Source organism: Coregonus lavaretus, assembly GCF_964263955.1.
Source record: "Coregonus lavaretus genome assembly, chromosome: 11".
NCBI classification, from domain to species: Eukaryota; Metazoa; Chordata; class Actinopteri; order Salmoniformes; family Salmonidae; genus Coregonus; species Coregonus lavaretus.
The window spans coordinates 60,527,753-60,546,019 of record NC_139998.1 but is presented as its reverse complement, the minus strand read 5'-3'; the positions used below and the strand labels follow the sequence as shown (position 1 = coordinate 60,546,019).

The window sequence follows — 18,267 nt, the reverse complement described above, 5'->3', positions numbered from 1 at the left end:
AAGATTGAAAAAAGTAAGGGGCCTAGACAGCTGCCCTGGGGAATTCCTGATTCTACCTGGATTTTGTTGGAGAGGCTTCCATTAAAGAACACCCTCTGTGTTCTGTTAGACAGGTAACTCTTTATCCACAATATAGCAGGGGGTGTAAAGCCATAACACATACACTACCGTTCAAAAGTTTGGGGTCACTTAGAAATGTCCTTGTTTTCCATGAAAACATACATGAAATTAGTTTGAATAGGAAATATAGCAACATGCATAGGAAATGTAGTCCATTGACAAGGTTAGAAATAATTATTTTTAATACAAATAATAATTGTGTCCTTCAAATTTAGCTTTCGTCAAAGAATCCTCCATTTGCAGCAATTACAGCCTTGCAGACCTTTGGCATTCTAGTTGTCAATTTGTTGAGGTAATCTGAAGAGATGTCACCCCATGCTTCCTGAAGCACCTCCCACCAGTTGTATTGGCTTGATGGGAACTTCTTACGTACCATACGGTCAAGCTGCTCCCACAACAGCTCAGTAGGGTTGAGATCCGGTGACTGTGCTGGCTACTACATTATAGACAGAATACCAGCTGACTGCTTCTTCCCTAAATAGATCTTGCATAGTTTGGAGCTGTGCTTTGGGTCAATGTCATGTTGTAGGAGGAAATTTGCTCCAATCAAGCACCGTCCACAGGGTGTATGGCAAGTGATAGCCTTCCTTCTTCAAGATCCCTTTTACCCTGTACAAATCTCCCACTTTACATTTCTAAATGACCCTAACCTTTTGAACGGTAGTGTATGTTTTTCCAGCAGCAGACTATGATCGATAATGTCAAAAGCTGTGCTGAAGTCTAACAAAACCGCCCCCACAATCTTTTTATCATCAATTTATCTCAGCCAATCATCAGTCATTTGTGTAAGTGCTGTGCTTGTTGAATGTCCTTACCTATAAGTGTGCTGAAAGTCTGTTGTCAATTAGTTTTTGTAAAATAGCATTTTATCTGGTCAAACACCATTTTTTCCAAAACTTTACTAAGGGTTGGTAACAGGCTGATTGGTCGGCTATTTGAGCCAGTAAAGGATGCTTTACTATTCTTAGGTAGCGGAATGACTTTTGCTTCCCTCCAGGCCTGAGGACACACACATTCTAGTAGGCTTAAACTGAAGATATGGCAAATAGGAGTGGCAATATCGTCCGCTATTATCCTCAGTAATTTTCCATCCAAGTTGTCAGACCCCGGTGGCTTGTCATTGTTGATCGACAATAATATTTGTTTCACTTCTTCCACACTTACTTTACGGAATTGAAAATTACAATGTTTGTCTTTTATAATTTGGTCTGATATACTTGGATGTATAGTGTCAGCGTTTGTTGCTGACATGTCATGCCTAAGTTTGCTACATTTTTACATTTTAGTCATTTAGCAGACGCTCTTATGGGCTCCCGAGTGGCGCAGCGGTCTAAGGCACTGCATCTCAGTGCTTGAGGCGTCACTACAGACCACCTGGTTCGATTCCAGGCTGTATCACAACCGGCCGTGATTGGGAGTCCCATAGGGCGGCGCACAATTGGCCTAGCGTCGTCCGGGTTTGGCCGGTGTAGGCCGTCATTGTAACTAAGAATTTGTTCTTAACTGACTTGCCTAGTTAAATAAATGTAAACAAAAATTAAAATAATCCAGAGCGATTTACAGTTAGTGAGTGCATACATTTTTCATACTGGCCCCCCGTGGGAATCGAACCCACAACCCTGGCGTTGCAAGCGCCATGCTCTACCAACTGAGCTACACGGGGCAAGGTGACTGGGAATATGGCAGAATACAGTGTAGCTATTCACTCCGCAAGGAAATCAAACAGGCAAAACGTCAGTATAGAGTCGCAATTCAACGGCTCAGTCACGAGACGTATGTGGCAGGGTCTACAGACAATCACGGATTACAAAAGGAAAACCAGCCACGTTGCCGACACCGACGTCTTGCTTCCGGACAAGCTAAACACCTTCTTCGCCCGCTTTGAGGATAACACAGTGCCACTGACGAGGCCCACTACCAAGGACTGTGGCCTCTCCTTCTCCATGGCCGACGTGATTAAGACATTTAAGCGTGTTAAACCTTGCAAGGCTGCCGGCCCAGACGGCATCCCTAGCCGCGTCCTCAGAGCATGCGCAGACCAGCTGGCTGGAGTGTTCATGGACATATTCAATCTCTCCCTATCCCAGTCTGCTGTCCCCACTTGCTTCAAGATGTCCACCATTGTTCCTGTACCCAAGAAAGCAAAGGTAACTGAACTAAATGACTATCGCCCCATAGCACTCACCTCTGTCATCATGAAGTGCTTTGAGAGACTAGTCAAGGATCATATCACCTCTACCTTACCTGTCACCCTAGACCCACTTCAATTTGCTTACCGCCCCAATAGATCCACAGACGACGCAATCGCCATCACACTGCACACTGCCCTATCCCATCTGGACAAGAGGAATACCTATGTAAGAATGCTGTTCATTGACTATAGCTCAGCATTCAACACCATAGTACCCTCCAAGCTCATCATTAAGCTTGAGGCCCTGGGTCTGAACCCCACCCTGTGCAACTAGGTCCTGGACTTCCTGACGGGCCGCCCCCAGGTGGTGAAGGGAGGAAACAACATCTCCACTTTGCTGATCCTCAACACTGGGGCCCCACAGGGGTGCGTGCTCAGCCCCCTCCTGTACTCCCTGTTCACCCATGACTACGTGGCCAAGCACGCCTCCAACTCAATCATCAAGTTTGCAGACGACACAACAGTAGGCTTGATTACCAACAACAATGAGACAGCCTACAGGAAGGAGGTGAGGGCTCTGGGAGTGTGGTGCCAGGAAAATAACCTCTCACTTAACGTCAACAAAACAAAGGAGATGATCGTGGACTTCAGGAAACAGCAGAGGGTGCACCCCCCTATCCACATCGACGGGACCGCAGTGGAGAAGGTGGAAAGCTTCAAGTTCCTTGGCGTACACATCACTGACTAACTGAAATGGTTCAGCCACGCAGACAGTGTGGTGAAGAAGGCGCAACTGAGCTTCTTCAACTTCAGGAGGCTGAAGAAATTCGGCTTGGCACCTAAAACCCTCAACTTTTACAGATGCACAATTGAGAGCATCCTGTCGGGCTGTATCACCGCCTGGTACGGCAACTGCACCGCCCGCAGCCGCAGGGCTCTCCAGAGGGTGGTGCGGTCTGCCCAACGCATTACCGGGGGAAAACTACCCGCCCTCCAGGACACATACAGCACCCGATGTCACAGGAAGGCCAAAAAGATCATCAAGGACAGCAATCACCCGAGCCACTGCCTGTTCACCCCGCTATCATCCAGAAGGCGAGGTCAGTACAGGTGCATCAAAGCTGCGACCTAGAGACTGAAAAACTAAGAGAGTGCAAAGCTGTCAACAAGGCAAACTGTGGCTATTTGAAGGATCTCAAATATAAAATATATTTAGATTTGTTTAACACTTTTTTGGTTACTACATGATTCCATATGTTTTATTTCATAGTTTTCATGTCTTCACTATTATTCTACAATGTAGAAAATAGTAAAAAATTAAGAAAAACTGAGTATGTGTTCTTAAACTCTTCACCGGTAGTGTAGATATTCTTAATTCCATTCCTTACTTAGATGTGTATTGGGTATGTGTTGTGAAATTGTTAGATATTACTGCACTGTCGGAGCTAGAAGCACAAGCATTTCGCTACACCTGCAATAACATCTGCTAAACACATGTATGTGACCAATAAAATAAGCAATTTCATAAAAGTGTCAAGTGCAGCGTCTTGTTGCTCGTCATTACACACCACAGACCAATAAATATCTTCACATCATCAACATATGAATCACTACAAAACGTATTGTATGACCTCTTATACACTATATTAGGCCCAGCCTTTGGAACTTTGGTTTTCCTAGATATGGCTACTATACTGTGATCACTACATCCAATGGATTTGGATACTGCTTTCAAACTAATCTCTGCAGCATTAGTAAAGTTATGATCAATACATGTTGATGATTTCATTCCTGTACTGTTTGTAACCACCCTGGTAGGTTGATTGATAACCTGAACCAGGTTGCAGGCCTAGTTACAGTTTGTAGCTTTCTCGTGAGTGGGCAGCTTGATGAAAGCCAGTAAATATTTATATCACCCAGAAAGTATACCTCTCTATTGATATCACATATATTATCAAGCATTTCACCCATGTTATCCAGATACTGACTGTTAGCACTTGGTGGTCTATAGCAGCTTCCCACCAGAATGGGCTTTAGGTGAGGCAGATGAACCTGTAGCCATATTACCTCAACAGTATTTAACTTGAGATCCTCTCTAAGCTTTACAGGAATGTGGTTCTGAATATAAACCGCAACACCGCCCCGTTGGCATTTCTGTATTTTCTGTAAATGTTATAACTTTGTATTGCTACCCACTGTATCATCAAAGGTATTATCTAAGTGAGTTTCAGAAATTGTCAGAATATGAACCTTGTTTCTTAAGATACATATGTTAACGTGGGCTATTTCTAACACTTTCCTGGGATGCTTGATTATTTTTCTTGCTTTACTGGGAAGCTTAGCAGAGGTAGACATACTCAGGTTATTTTTATTAGTGCAGGGTGAGCTGCACCCAGTGGACTTCCTGCTAGGGCACACCACCTCAGTGCTAACAGTATTACTCTGGTTCATAGGCACATGATTACTGCATACAATAGCTGTAGGATCAGCAGAGGCATTCAGGGCAGTAAGAGGGACATAAATTAGGTTACTTACATTGTGTCTTCCAACGCCCCTGGGATAATGTGTATTTGCTGAAGCATTATGATAAGTCATTATGGAGCATAGCTCTCTAAGGTTGGTGCAGTATGAACCATTCTAAATGTGTGTTGATGATAGAGGTTAACCAGCTAGTCTGTGTGCCTCCCCCCCAGTACAGACAAGCATACACTGGGAACAGCCAGTCCCAGGTGCAGACGGCCATGGACGGCTTTGAGGACATCGTCAGGAGGTTCCCCAAGTGTGCCGAGGGATACGCTCTTTATGCACAGGTAGGAATACGCTCTGTATGTACAGGTGCACTGTCTGTCATTAACACTGTCTCACCTGTCAGGTACACTGTCATTAACACTGTCTCACCTGTCATTAACACTGTCTCACCTGTCATTAACACTGTCTCACCTGTCAGGTACACTGTCATTAACACCGTCTCACCTGTCATTAACACCGTCTCACCTGTCATTAACACCGTCTCACCTGTCATTAACACTGTCTCACCTGTCATTAACACTGTCTCACCTGTCAGGTACACTGTCATTAACACCGTCTCACCTGTCATTAACACTGTCTCACCTGTCATTAACACTGTCTCACCTGTCAGGTACACTGTCATTAACACTGTCTCACCTGTCATTAACACTGTCTCACCTGTCAGGTACACTGTCATTAACACCGTCTCACCTGTCATTAACACTGTCTCACCTGTCAGGTACACTGTCATTAACACCGTCTCACCTGTCATTAACACCGTCTCACCTGTCATTAACACTGTCTCACCTGTCATTAACACTGTCTCACCTGTCAGGTACACTGTCATTAACACCGTCTCTCCTGTCATTAACACCGTCTCTCCTGTCATTAACACCGTCTCTCCTGTCATTAACACCGTCTCTCCTGTCATTAACACCGCCTCTCCTGTCATTAACACCGCCTCTCCTGTCATTAACACCGCCTCTCCTGTCATTAACACCGCCTCTCCTGTCATTAACACCGCCTCTCCTGTCATTAACACCGCCTCTCCTGTCATTAACACCGTCTCTCCTGTCATTAACACCGTCTCTCCTGTCATTAACACCGTCTCTCCTGTCATTAACACTGTCTCATTAACACCGTCTCATTAACACCGTCTCATTAACACCGTCTCTCCTGTCATTAACACCGTCTCTCCTGTCATTAACACCGTCTCTCCTGTCATTAACACCGTCTCTCCTGTCATTAACACCGTCTCTCCTAGCCAATATACCACTAAGGGCTGTTCTTAGTCACGACACAAGGCCTGGAAACAGCCCTTAGCCGTGGTATATTGGCCATATACCACACCCCCTTATTGCTATTATAAACTGGTTACCAATGGATTTAGAGGAGTAAATGTTTTGTCATACCCGTGGTATACCGTCTGATATACCATGGCTTTCAGCCTATCAGCATTCAGGGCTGGACCCACCCAGGTTCTAATAATAAATCACATCTTACCTGCAGTAGATTATGGCTGCTTGAAAAACTTATTGTTTAACAGAACTTAAAATCTCTCGCTCAATTTTATTCATTTCATTAAATTTGTCCTAAAATGTACTTGAGTATGTGAATCACCCTGAAACATTTCTCCTGTGTGTCTGTTATTCAGGCGTTGACTGACCAGCAGCAGTTTGGCAAGGCAGATCAGATGTACAACAAGTGCATTGACCTGGAGCCAGACAACGCTACAACATACGTCCACAAGGGGTGAGTTAGTCTCACAACGCTACAACATACGTCCACAAGGGGTGAGTTAGTCTGACAACGCTACAACATACGTCCACAAGGGGTGAGTTAGTCTGACAACGCTACAACATACGTCCACAAGGGGTGAGTTAGCCAGACAACGCTACAACATACGTCCACAAGGGGTGAGTTAGCCAGACAACGCTACAACATACGTCCACAAGGGGTGAGTTAGCCTGACAACGCTACAACATACGTCCACAAGGGGTGAGTTAGTCTGACAACGCTACAACATACGTCCACAAGGGGTGAGTTAGCCAGACAACGCTACAACATACGTCCACAAGGGGTGAGTTAGCCAGACAACGCTACAACATACGTCCACAAGGGGTGAGTTAGCCTGACAACGCTACAACATACGTCCACAAGGGGTGAGTTAGTCTGACAACGCTACAACATACGTCCACAAGGGGTGAGTTAGTCTGACAACGCTACAACATACGTCCACAAGGGGTGAGTTAGCCAGACAACGCCACAACATACGTCCACAAGGGGTGAGTTAGCCAGACAACGCTACAACATACGTCCACAAGGGGTGAGTTAGTCTGACAACGCTACAACATACGTCCACAAGGGGTGAGTTAGTCTGACAACGCTACAACATACAGTACCAGTCAAAAGTTTGGACACCTCCTCATTCCAGGGTTTTTCTTTATTTTTACTATTTTCTACATTGTAGAATAATAGTGAAGACATCAAAACTATGAAATAACACATATGGAATCATGTAGTAACCAAAAAAGTGTTCAACAAATCAAAATATATTTTATATTTGAGATTCTTCAAAGTAGCCACCCTTTGCCTTGATGACAGCTTTCCACACTTTGGCAATTCTCTCAACCAGCTTCATGAGGTAGTCACCTGGAATGCATTTCAATTAACAGGTGTGCCTTGTTGAAAGTTAATTTGTGGAATTTCTTTCCTTAATGCATTTGAGCCAATCAGTTGTGTTGTGACAAGGTAGGGGGGTATACAGAAGATAGCCCTATTTGGTAAAAGACCAAGTCCATATTATGGCAAGAACAGCTCAAATAAGCAAAGAGAAACGACAGTCCATCATTACTTTAAGACATGAAGGTCAGTCAATACGGAAAATGACAAGAACTTTGAACGTTTCTTCAAGTGCAGTCGCAAAAACCATCAAGAGCTATGATGAAACTGGCTCTCATGAGGACTGCCATAGGAAAGGAAGACCCAGAGTTACCTCTGCTGCAGAGGATAAGTTCATTAGAGTTACCAGCCACAGAAATTGCAGCCCAAATAAATGCTTTACGGAGTTCAAGTCACAGACACATCTCAACATCAACTGTTCAGAGGAGACTGTGTGAATCAGGCCTTCATGGTCGAATTGCTACAAAGAAACCACTACTAAAGGACACCAATAAGACAAGCAATGGACATTAGACCGGTGGAAATCTGTCCTTTGGTCTGATGAGTCCAAATTTGAGTTTTGGTTCCAATGTGTCTTTGTGAGACGCAGAGTAGGTGAACGGATGATCTCCGCATGTGTGGTTCCCACCATGAAGCATGGAGGAGGAGGTGTTATGGTGTGGGGGTGCTTTGCTGGTAACACTGTCTGTGATTTATTTAGAATTCAAGGCCCACTTAACCAGCATGGCTACCACAGCATTCTTCAGCGATACGCCATCTCATCTGGTTTGGGCTTAGTCCCGCTATCATTTGTTTTTCAACAGGATAATGACCCAACACACCTCCAGGCTGTGTATGGGCTATTTGACCAAGAAGGAGAGTGATGGAGTGCTGCATCAGATGACCTGGCCTCCACAATCCCCTGACCTCCCTTGAACTCTGTGAAGCATTTATTTGGGCTGCAATCTGAGGTGCAGTTAACTCTAATGAACTTATCCTCTGCAGCAGAGGTACCTCTGGGTCTTCCATTCCTGTGGCAGTCCTCATGAGAGCCAGTTTCATCATAGCTCTTGATGGTTTTTGCGACTGCACTTGAAGAAACTTTCAACGTTTTTGAAATGTTCCGTATTGACTGACCTTCATGTCTTAAAGTAATGATGGACTGTCGTATCTCTTTGCTTATTTGAGCTGTTCTTGCCATAATACGGACTTGGTCTTTTACCAAATAGGGCTATCTTCTGTATACCACCCCTACCTTGTCACAACACAACTGATTGGATCAAACGCATTAAGAATGAAAAACAATCCACAAATTAACTTTTAAGAAGGCACACCTGTTAATTGAAATGCATTCCAGGTGACTACCTCATGAAGCTGGTTGAGAGAATGCCAAGAGTGTGCAAAGCTGTCATCAAGGCAAAGGGTGGCTATTTGAAGAATCTCAAATATAAAATATATTTTGATTTAACACTTTTTTGGTTACTACATGATTCCATATGTGTTATTTCATAGTTTTGATATCTTCACTATTATTCTACAATGTAGAAAATAGTAAAAAATAAAGAAAAACCCTTGAATGAGTAGGTGTGTCCAAACGTTTGACCGGTAGTGTACGTCCACAAGGGGTGAGTCAGTCTGCTTTTACTGTTAACAGGGTTATCACTGTAGTAATGTCACGCATTGCATTGATGGATTCTGTTTCTATAACCTCCATGAGGTGGATGGGAGGGGCATCCCTGGTCCTTGAGATGAGGGGCATCCCAGGGGCCTCATTTGTAAACGTTGTGTACACACAAATAATGCCGCAAAACATGCGTGCGCCAGTTTCCACGCAAAAGTTGGCATTTATAAAAACTGAACTTGACATGAGAATGTGCTTATCCTCCCGCAAACTTTAGACCATGCATACGCACAGTTTCGTGCACGCAGATATTTAGTGTTAGATTTACGCAATAGTTATAAATGAGGCCCCTGGTGTGAGGAGGTTGTGAGGGGCAGAGGCCTGTGGATCTGTAGTAATGTTTGAGTATAGTAATAAATGAGGCCCCTGGTGTGAGGAGATAGAGGGGCAGAGGCCTGTGGATCTGTAGTGAGGCCCCTGGTGTGAGGAGGTAGAGGGGCAGAGGCCTGTGGATCTGTAGTAATGTTTGAGTATAGTTATAAATGAGGCCCCTGGTGTGAGGAGGTAGAGGGGCAGAGGCCTGTGGATCTGTAGTAATTCCTGTGTGTGTTCAGGTTGTTGCAGCTCCAGTGGAAGCAGGACTTGGACCTGGGCCTGGACCTCATCAGCAAGGCCATTGAGATCGACAACAAATGTGACTTTGCCTACGAAACCATGGGAACTATTGAAGTTCAAAGGTTAGTTCAATACTTTTAAAAATATTGCCCAGTAATAAGTTTAGAGTTTGGTTTAGAAGGCATTAAATAACATCTTAGTACATTATTTAATTTTTTACATTAACAACAAATATAACAGAATATACAGTCATACTTTACAACCCAGTATACAAATAAATACTAACTTTATACACAGGGGTATATACATTTAAACAAGAGTAAAGGCTTCACAGGCATTTAGGGTTCGCTTTGCTTTATCTTTTATTTGTATGCTGCATAAAAAAACATCTGTTTTTAAAAGTGAGAATCTTGGCTTTTCTTTAGCCCACTTGCATTTACAGTATGTATAAAATATTGACCATACATAATACAGAGATTCATTATACTTTGTTCTGATCCAAATCCTGATTATCAAATAACAGTCAAACATCCTTCCCATCAAGCTGAACTCTAGCACCAGTTGCTCTAAAAAGGAAATGCTCAAGATGTCCAAAAAATCTTAGTACAAATACATGATATACATTAGTTTCATCTTCAATTTGACAAAAGAAACTTTTTTTTTAATTAAGTGAATAATTTTAAAAGACTTCACGGACGTTGTTAGTGACACAATACTTTCTATTTTAATTCCATACCGCTTTCCAATTAATGTTATTACATTTAGAATTCTGCTGACGTAAAAGAAGACTCGGTACATTAAGAACACCTGCTCTTTCCATGACGTACACTGAGTGGACAAAACATTAAGAACACCTGCTCTTTCCATGACATACACTGAGTGGACAAAACATTAAGAACACCTGATAGGGGACAGAATGCGGTCGGACCATCATATCATTGGAATATACATTACTCTTACTGATTTTCCACGTGGGCGAGGATATTGGACATTTAATCAAAGCCTATTGGATGATAACTTGTTTTTAACTAGGAAAGAGGAATTTATAACTGATTTTTTCCAACATAACATAGGTACAGCAAATCCCCTTATTGTATGGGACACCTTTAAATGTGCCTTTTAGAGGCTATGGAATTCAGTACTCACCTCGAAAACAAAAGCAATTTAGGTCAAAAGAGTCCATACTAACAAAGGAAATAGAAGGTCTAACAGAACAGATACAGTGGGGAAAAAAAGTATTTAGTCAGCCACCAATTGTGCAAGTTCTCCCACTTAAAAAGATGAGGCCTGTAATTTTCATCATAGGTACACGTCAACTATGACAGACAAATTGAGGGAAAAAAAATTAAGAAAATCACATTGTAGGATTTTTAATGAATTTATTTGCAAATTATGGTGGAAAATAAGTATTTGGTCACCTACAAACAAGCAAGATTTCTGGCTCTCACAGACCTGTAACTTCTTCTTTAAGAGGCTCCTCTGTCCTCCACTCGTTACCTGTATTAATGGCACCTGTTTGAACTTGTTATCAGAATAAAAGACACCTGTCCACAACCTCAAACAGTCACACTCCAAACTCCACTATGGCCAAGACCAAAGAGCTGTCAAAGGACACCAGAAACAAAATTGTAGACCTGCACCAGGCTGGGAAGACTGAATCTGCAATAGGTAAGCAGCTTGGTTTGAAGAAATCAACTGTGGGAGCAATTATTAGGAAATGGAAGACATACAAGACCACTGTTAATCTCCCTCGATCTGGGGCTCCACGCAAGATCTCACCCCGTGGGGTCAAAATGATCACAAGAACGGTGAGCAAAAATCCCAGAACCACACGGGGGGACCTAGTGAATGACCTGCAGAGAGCTGGGACCAAAGTAACAAAGCCTACCATCAGTAACACACTACGCCGCCAGGGACTCAAATCCTGCAGTGCAGACGTGTCCCCCTGCTTAAGCCAGTACATGTCCAGGCCCGTCTGAAGTTTGCTAGAGTGCATTTGGATGATCCAGAAGAGGATTGGGAGAATGTCATATGGTCAGAATATAACTTTTTGGTAAAAACTCAACTCGTCGTGTTTGGAGGACAAAGAATGCTGAGTTGCATCCAAAGAACACCATACCTACTGTGAAGCATGGGGGTGGAAACATCATGCTTTGGGGCTGTTTTTCTGCAAAGGGACCAGGACGACTGATCCATGTAAAGGAAAGAATGAATGGGGCCATGTATCATGAGATTTTGAGTGAAAACCTTCCATCAGCAAGGGCATTGAAGATGAAACTTGGCTGGGTCTTTCAGCATGACAATGATCCCAAACACACCGCCCGGGCAACGAAGGAGTGGCTTCGTAAGAAGCATTTCAAGGTCCTGGAGTGGCCTAGCCAGTCTCCAGATCTCTACCCCATAGAAAATCTTTGGAGGGAGTTGAAAGTCAGTGTTGCCCAGCGACAGCCCCAAAACATCACTGCTCTAGAGGATATCTGCATGGAGGAATGGGCCAAAATACCAGCAACAGTGTGTGAAAACCATGTGAAGACTTACAGAAAACGTTTGACCTGTGTCATTGCCAACAAAGGGTATATAACAAAGTATTGAGAAACTTTTGTTATTGACCAAATACTTATTTTCCACCATAATTTGCAAATAAATTCATTAAAAATCCTACAATGTGATTTTCTGGATTTTTTTTCCTCATTTTGTCTGTCATAGTTGACGTGTACCTATGATGAAAATTACAGGCCTCTCTCATCTTTTTAAGTGGGAGAACTTGCACAATTGGTGGCTGACTAAATACTTTTTTTCCCCACTGTATATAGCAATAAAAACTAACATAGAGGCTCAGAATACATTAGAGGAAAAACAAAAATAAATGGAGAAACTTATTCAAGAAAGATCAAGTGTAATATATTATCAAAATAAAGCAAACTGGATGGAATAAGGGGAAAAAGGCACCACATTCTTTTTTAATCTTCAACATAGGAATGCTAACAAAAATAATTTATTGAAACTGGTTACAAATGACGGAGTCACCCATGATTCGCCAAATGATATTTTGAAGGAGGAAACAAAGTACTTTAAGCATATGTTTTCGTTTCAGTCGCCTCCATCTCCTCTAACTGAAGCAAATTGTAGAGATTTTTTTTCTATTGATAATGTAAAATTAACAGCCATACAGAAAGACTCATGTGAAGGTGAAATTACAGAGGAGGAACTTCTGGATGCAATTAAAGACTTTAAGTCCAGGAAAACTCCAGGGTTGGATGGCATACCAGTCGAGGTATACCAAACCTTTTTTTATATACTCAGAGGACCGTTATTAGCATGTTTTAACCACTCCTATGTAAATGGTAGATTATCAGACACTCAAGAAGAAAGTCTGATTTCATTATTACTGAAACAGGATACAAGTGGGAAATATAAAGATCCAGTCCATAAAAAAAATCGGAGGCCCCTTACACTTCAGTGTTGTGATGCAAAAATTCTAGCAAAATGTATAGCGCATAGAATTAAAAAGGTATAGTCGGACATTATTCATTCTAATCAGACAGGTTTTTTACATGGACGATACATTGGAGATAATATAAGGCAAGTACTGGAAACAATAGAACACTATGAAAAATCTGGGAAACCAGGCCTGGTATTCATAGCAGACTTTGAAAAGGCATTTGATAAAGTACGACTGGGGTTTATATATAAATGCCTGGACAATCTCTTGTAAAATGGGTTAAAATCATGTATAGTAACCCTAGGTGTAAAATAGTAAATAATGGCTATTTCTCAGAAAGTTTTAAACTGTCAAGAGGAGTGAAACAAGGTTGTCCACTATCGGCATATCTATTTATTAATGCCATTGAGATGTTAGCTATTAAAATCAGATCCAACAATAATATCAAGGGATTAGAAATCCAGGGCTTAAAAACAAAGGTGTCATTGTACGCTGATGATTCATGTTTTCTTTTAAATCCACAACTTGAATCCCTCCACAGCCTCATAGTGGATCTAGATACATTTTCTAACCTCTCTGGATTACAACCAAATTATGACAAATGTACTATATTACGTATTGGATCACTAAAAAATAAAATGTTAACATTACCATGTAGTTTACCAATAAAATGGTCTGATGGTGATGTGGATATAATCGGAATACATATCCCAAAGGAAATAAATGATCTCACTCCAATACATTCTAATAGAAAGTTAGCAAAAATAGATAAGATCTTGCTACCATGGAAAGGTAAATACCTGTCAATTTGTGGAAAAATCACCCTGATTTTAACTCTTTAGTATTATCCCAGTTTACCTATTTGCTTATGGTCTTGCCTACGCCTAGCGAACAGTTTTTTAAATTATATGAGAAAAAAATATTCCATTTTATTTGGAACGGCAAGCCAGACAAAATTAAACGAGCCTATTTATATAATGAATATGAATTCGGAGGACAGAAATGATTAAATATTAAAGCATTAGACCTATCACTAAAAGCTTCAGTCACACAAAAGTTATACTTAAATCCGAACTTGTCTCACCCAATGTTCAAGAATGGCCTTTTTCCCTTTATTCAGATTTAATCCTCCAGAAACGACAGAACAAATAATGCAACAAATATTGTGGTTAAACTCAAATATACTAATTGATAATAAACCTTTTTTTTTTTTGACAATGTTTAAAAAAGGTATAATCTTCGTAAATGATATTATCGGTAGGACTGGTGGAGTTATGTCGCACATGCAGCTAACAAAAACATATGGAAATGTCTGCTCTACCAGTGTATGTGTATCAAATACTTGTTCTCCCCACTGTATATAAAACACATGTAAAAAATATATAGGGTGTGTTCGTAAATTAAATCTGGAGTGCCAGAGTGCGCTCTGGGCGTTCGTAAATTCAGGGCATTGTCAGATTGCCCATTCGTAAATTCAGAGCGTTTCACTCTCGGAGTGTTCAGAGCGCACGCTGGATGCTCTGGCCAAGGAGTAGGGTTGATCAGAGTGTTCTGACCTCACAACGGCAGTCAAGCACCCAAGCTAACTGGCTAACGTTGGCTAGCTTGCTAGCTACTTCCAGACACAAATTAGAGAACAGCTGACTCTGACCATTTTACTCGCCCTAGCAGAGCTGGTTAGGCTGTTTTCATGTTATCCAGAGCGTTGGTGACTAACTGTGCTGCTGGCAACAATTTAATTACACTTTTTTGCCTATGTTTACTGACACCGGCCGTATTCAACGGGTGTTGAGTGTTCGTAAATTCATCAGTTACTCTGCGCTCTGGCACACTCAGACGAGAGTGCTCTGAAATCGGAGTAGGTAGCCAAAATGAAGTTACGAACGCACCCATAATATTTATACAACGGGTGGGTCTAATCCTGAATGCTGATTGGTTAAAACCGCATTCCAGCCGGTGTCTATTCCACAAGTTAGCACCGGCTAAATCTATGACGTTAAAATGCCTATTTACTCTGTACCACTGTCTCTTCAGCCCAGCCAGACAATTTATAAACTTGATCTCCACTATAAAAAGCATCTAGACATTATCTCCCATTTCTTTTAGACTAACATTTAGTTTTAAACAGTGGAGATTTGTATATGTGTGTGTGTGTGTGTGTATATATATATATATATATATATATATATATGTGTGTATAAACCTGTCTGTCTCTCTGGCATTATCAACATTGTTTCAATATTGTAATTCGATCTCCAGGTGTACCATAGTAATGAACGTGTCAGGAGTCGGGACGAGACAGACAGGCAGCGTTTCTATTAATCAGCTGGCATCATTTTTTATGGATATATACAAAGAAATGTCCATTGAAAAAAGGTCAAACGAAACGAAATGCAGCTAGTTTGCAGTCTTTCCAGCTTCAGTTTGAAGTGATTGTGTTAGCTGTGTTGTTGGCTAGCTCCTCTGAACAACAGTGTCCTGAGGAGAGAGCACATTGTCTATGCCTGGTGAAATCGCGCCTCATTAGCTCATTGTTATGGATGTATCCAAATAAATGTCACTAGAAAACAGCTTAAACAAATGCAGCTACTGTTGTTCTTCTGGCTGCACTGTTTGACGTGACTAAGTTAGCTGTAGTTGGCTAGCTAGCAAGCAAGGGATAAAAACGTTGCCAGCCAGTATGGCAATAGAACATTTACAACGAAAAACTGGGTCGAGTCTATAGACACAGCACAAAAAGACTGAACGACTGGGTCGCGTCCATAGATACAGAACAAAAAGACTGAACGACTGGGTCGCATCTCTGGCAACCGAACCGATGGAACAAACGACCAGCCGGCTTGGGTAGCAACCCTAGATTTGTGTCGGGACTATGTCTTGTGGAAGGATTAAATAGTATGAATAAATTCATCAAAATAACGTTTTTAATGAAAATATGTCAATCGTTATTTGAATATAATAATAATATATATGAATATGTTGGTAACCCGTTGTATAAAAGTGATAATGCCCTCGAAGCCGGTGTTTGGAGGATATATTGGCTCGGTTTGCCGCCCGAGTGGCGCAGTGGTCTAAGGCACTGCATCGCAGTGCTAGCTGTGCCACTAGAGATCCTGGTTCGAATCCAGGCTCTGTCGTAGCCGGCCGTGACCGGGAGACCCATGGGGCGGCGCACAATTGGCCCAGCGTCGTCCAGGGTAGGGGAGGGAATGGCCGGCAGGGATGTTGGTAGAGCATGGCGTTTGCAACGCCAGGGTTGTGTGTTCGATTCCCGCGGGGGGCCAGTATGAAAATAAAATTAAAATTAAATAAAAAATATGTATGCACTCACTAACTGAATGTCGCTCTGGATAAGAGCGTCTGCTAAATGACTAAAATGTAAAAAATGTAATATATCCTCCAAACACCGGCTTCTCTGGCATTATCACTTAGATAAACTTCCCTCTCATTTCAGGGGGAACCTGGACAAGGCGATAGACATGTTCAACAAGGCCATCAACCTGGCCAAGTCAGAGATGGAGATGGCCCACCTGTACTCGCTGTGTGACGCGGCCCACGCCCAGACTGAGGTAGCCAGGAAGTACGGGCTGAAGCCACCCACGCTGTAACACTCCTGTCACATGACCCACCTTACCCAAGCCCCTCCCACTCTCCACTGCTGAGCCTGATCATATTAAAACTGCAGATGTTTGAGTAATTTTGTTTTGTACAAGACATGAGAACTACCAGTGGTTAAAGATGAATGTAAAATATATGTGACTAGGGTTGCAAAATTCCAGTAACTTTCCCAGAATTACCCGGTTTTCCTGAAATCCAGGAATTATGAGGAAATAAGCAGGAAATCCGTGAAACCGCAGGATTTCTGGAAAACCAGGGAGGGAAGGTTGGGAAAGTCTGTGACCATCTATTATGACCATGTTTGTCACGTTGAATTGGAGTTTAAACCAGAACCCCAAGCCGCTGGTAAATAGGGTGAGGTTTTAACCCTCACGGCCCTCTCCCTCACACCCCCCGTCTCCTGATATTTAGTTTGAGCCGGACCACGACCTCTATTGTCCCTCCTGTACCAGTCCAGAAGGTCTTGTTTTCTCTACCAGGAACATGTGGATGGCCTTATGAAGCCAGGGATCCATCCAGAAATAATTCAACCTTCTAAAATCAAAGGGAGATTCGCTCAATAGATTTTCGCCATCTCAGTGCTGACTAATCCATATTCGGACGAATTTTAAGATAAATGTCTAATGTCGCCTCCACAATGAGAGAACTGGATAGAGTTCCAATGGACTGTTCATTTGTTACTATATATTAGTTCTTGTTCTCTAACAAATGTTTCTGTCCAGACATATCCTCAAGATGACGTAACATTATCATTGAATGGCTAATTTAAATGCAGGATTAAAATGTTAGTCAAATGTGTGTGTAATGATGGATGTCTGTGTTTGGTGTAAAGCTGGAGTTTATATGATTATGTGTTGGATAAGAGCCCAGGTGAAGTCAGGGTCCTTAAGTGTTGTTTATTTTGGGGGGTGGGATTGCCTGTTTTTCCTTTTTATATATTCTGTACAGCATGTAAGATTTCTCTTTTTAAGTCAGTGTTAATGCAATGCTCGTGCTGAATACTGGTCTGAAGCCATCTGGCCATTTTGGGAAGGCTAGACCTGATAACAATGAGCATTTAGACCTAAAATGACACCTTTAATTCAGCAATTCTCGAAATGTAACACTTTTTTTTTTTTTTTTTTTTTTTTCAACTGCTTGTAGATTCAGAAAATGTCAGAAGGGACAATTATTGTTATATTTTTTCAGGCTCAGTCAACTTTTACTTTGCAGGGGGCAGGTATGCCATCATACAGAAAGTATTCACACCCAGTGGCGTGTATTCATGGATGCCAAGGGAAGCCAGGCTTCCCCAAAAAATGACCAATAAAAAAAACATACCATTTATTTAGTCTCTCTGTGTGTCATAATTGTCCTTAAATTCGAGAGGCTGAATGTATCTCACAGGAGAAAGCATCGGAGCGAGAGAAACAGCGCCCCTCTGTCTCTCTATGTGTAGTCCATCTATCTGATGCTGTCTGGTCAAAACGAGTATGACATTGTTGCCGCCCATAGCATTGAAGGCAAGGGAAGCCAGCGAGCATTTGGCCTCACTTGATAATAAAAAGTATA

General features: G+C 42.1%; 1 protein-coding gene across 1 annotated transcript in view; it reads left to right on the top strand.

Annotated features, from left to right (window-relative positions):
- The window catches only part of LOC311137489 (mitochondrial import receptor subunit TOM70-like), a 55,966-nt gene extending 37,924 nt beyond the window's left edge, over window positions 1-18,042 (top strand). The window contains exons 9-12 of the mRNA XM_084172026.1: window positions 4,945-5,061; window positions 6,414-6,511; window positions 9,656-9,778; window positions 16,553-18,042. Coding sequence (XP_084028152.1) covers window positions 4,945-5,061; window positions 6,414-6,511; window positions 9,656-9,778; window positions 16,553-16,706 — 492 coding nt within the window. The 3' untranslated portion in view covers window positions 16,707-18,042. The remainder of the gene's footprint in view (window positions 1-4,944; window positions 5,062-6,413; window positions 6,512-9,655; window positions 9,779-16,552) is intronic.
- The last annotated feature ends 225 nt before the right edge of the window (window positions 18,043-18,267 follow it).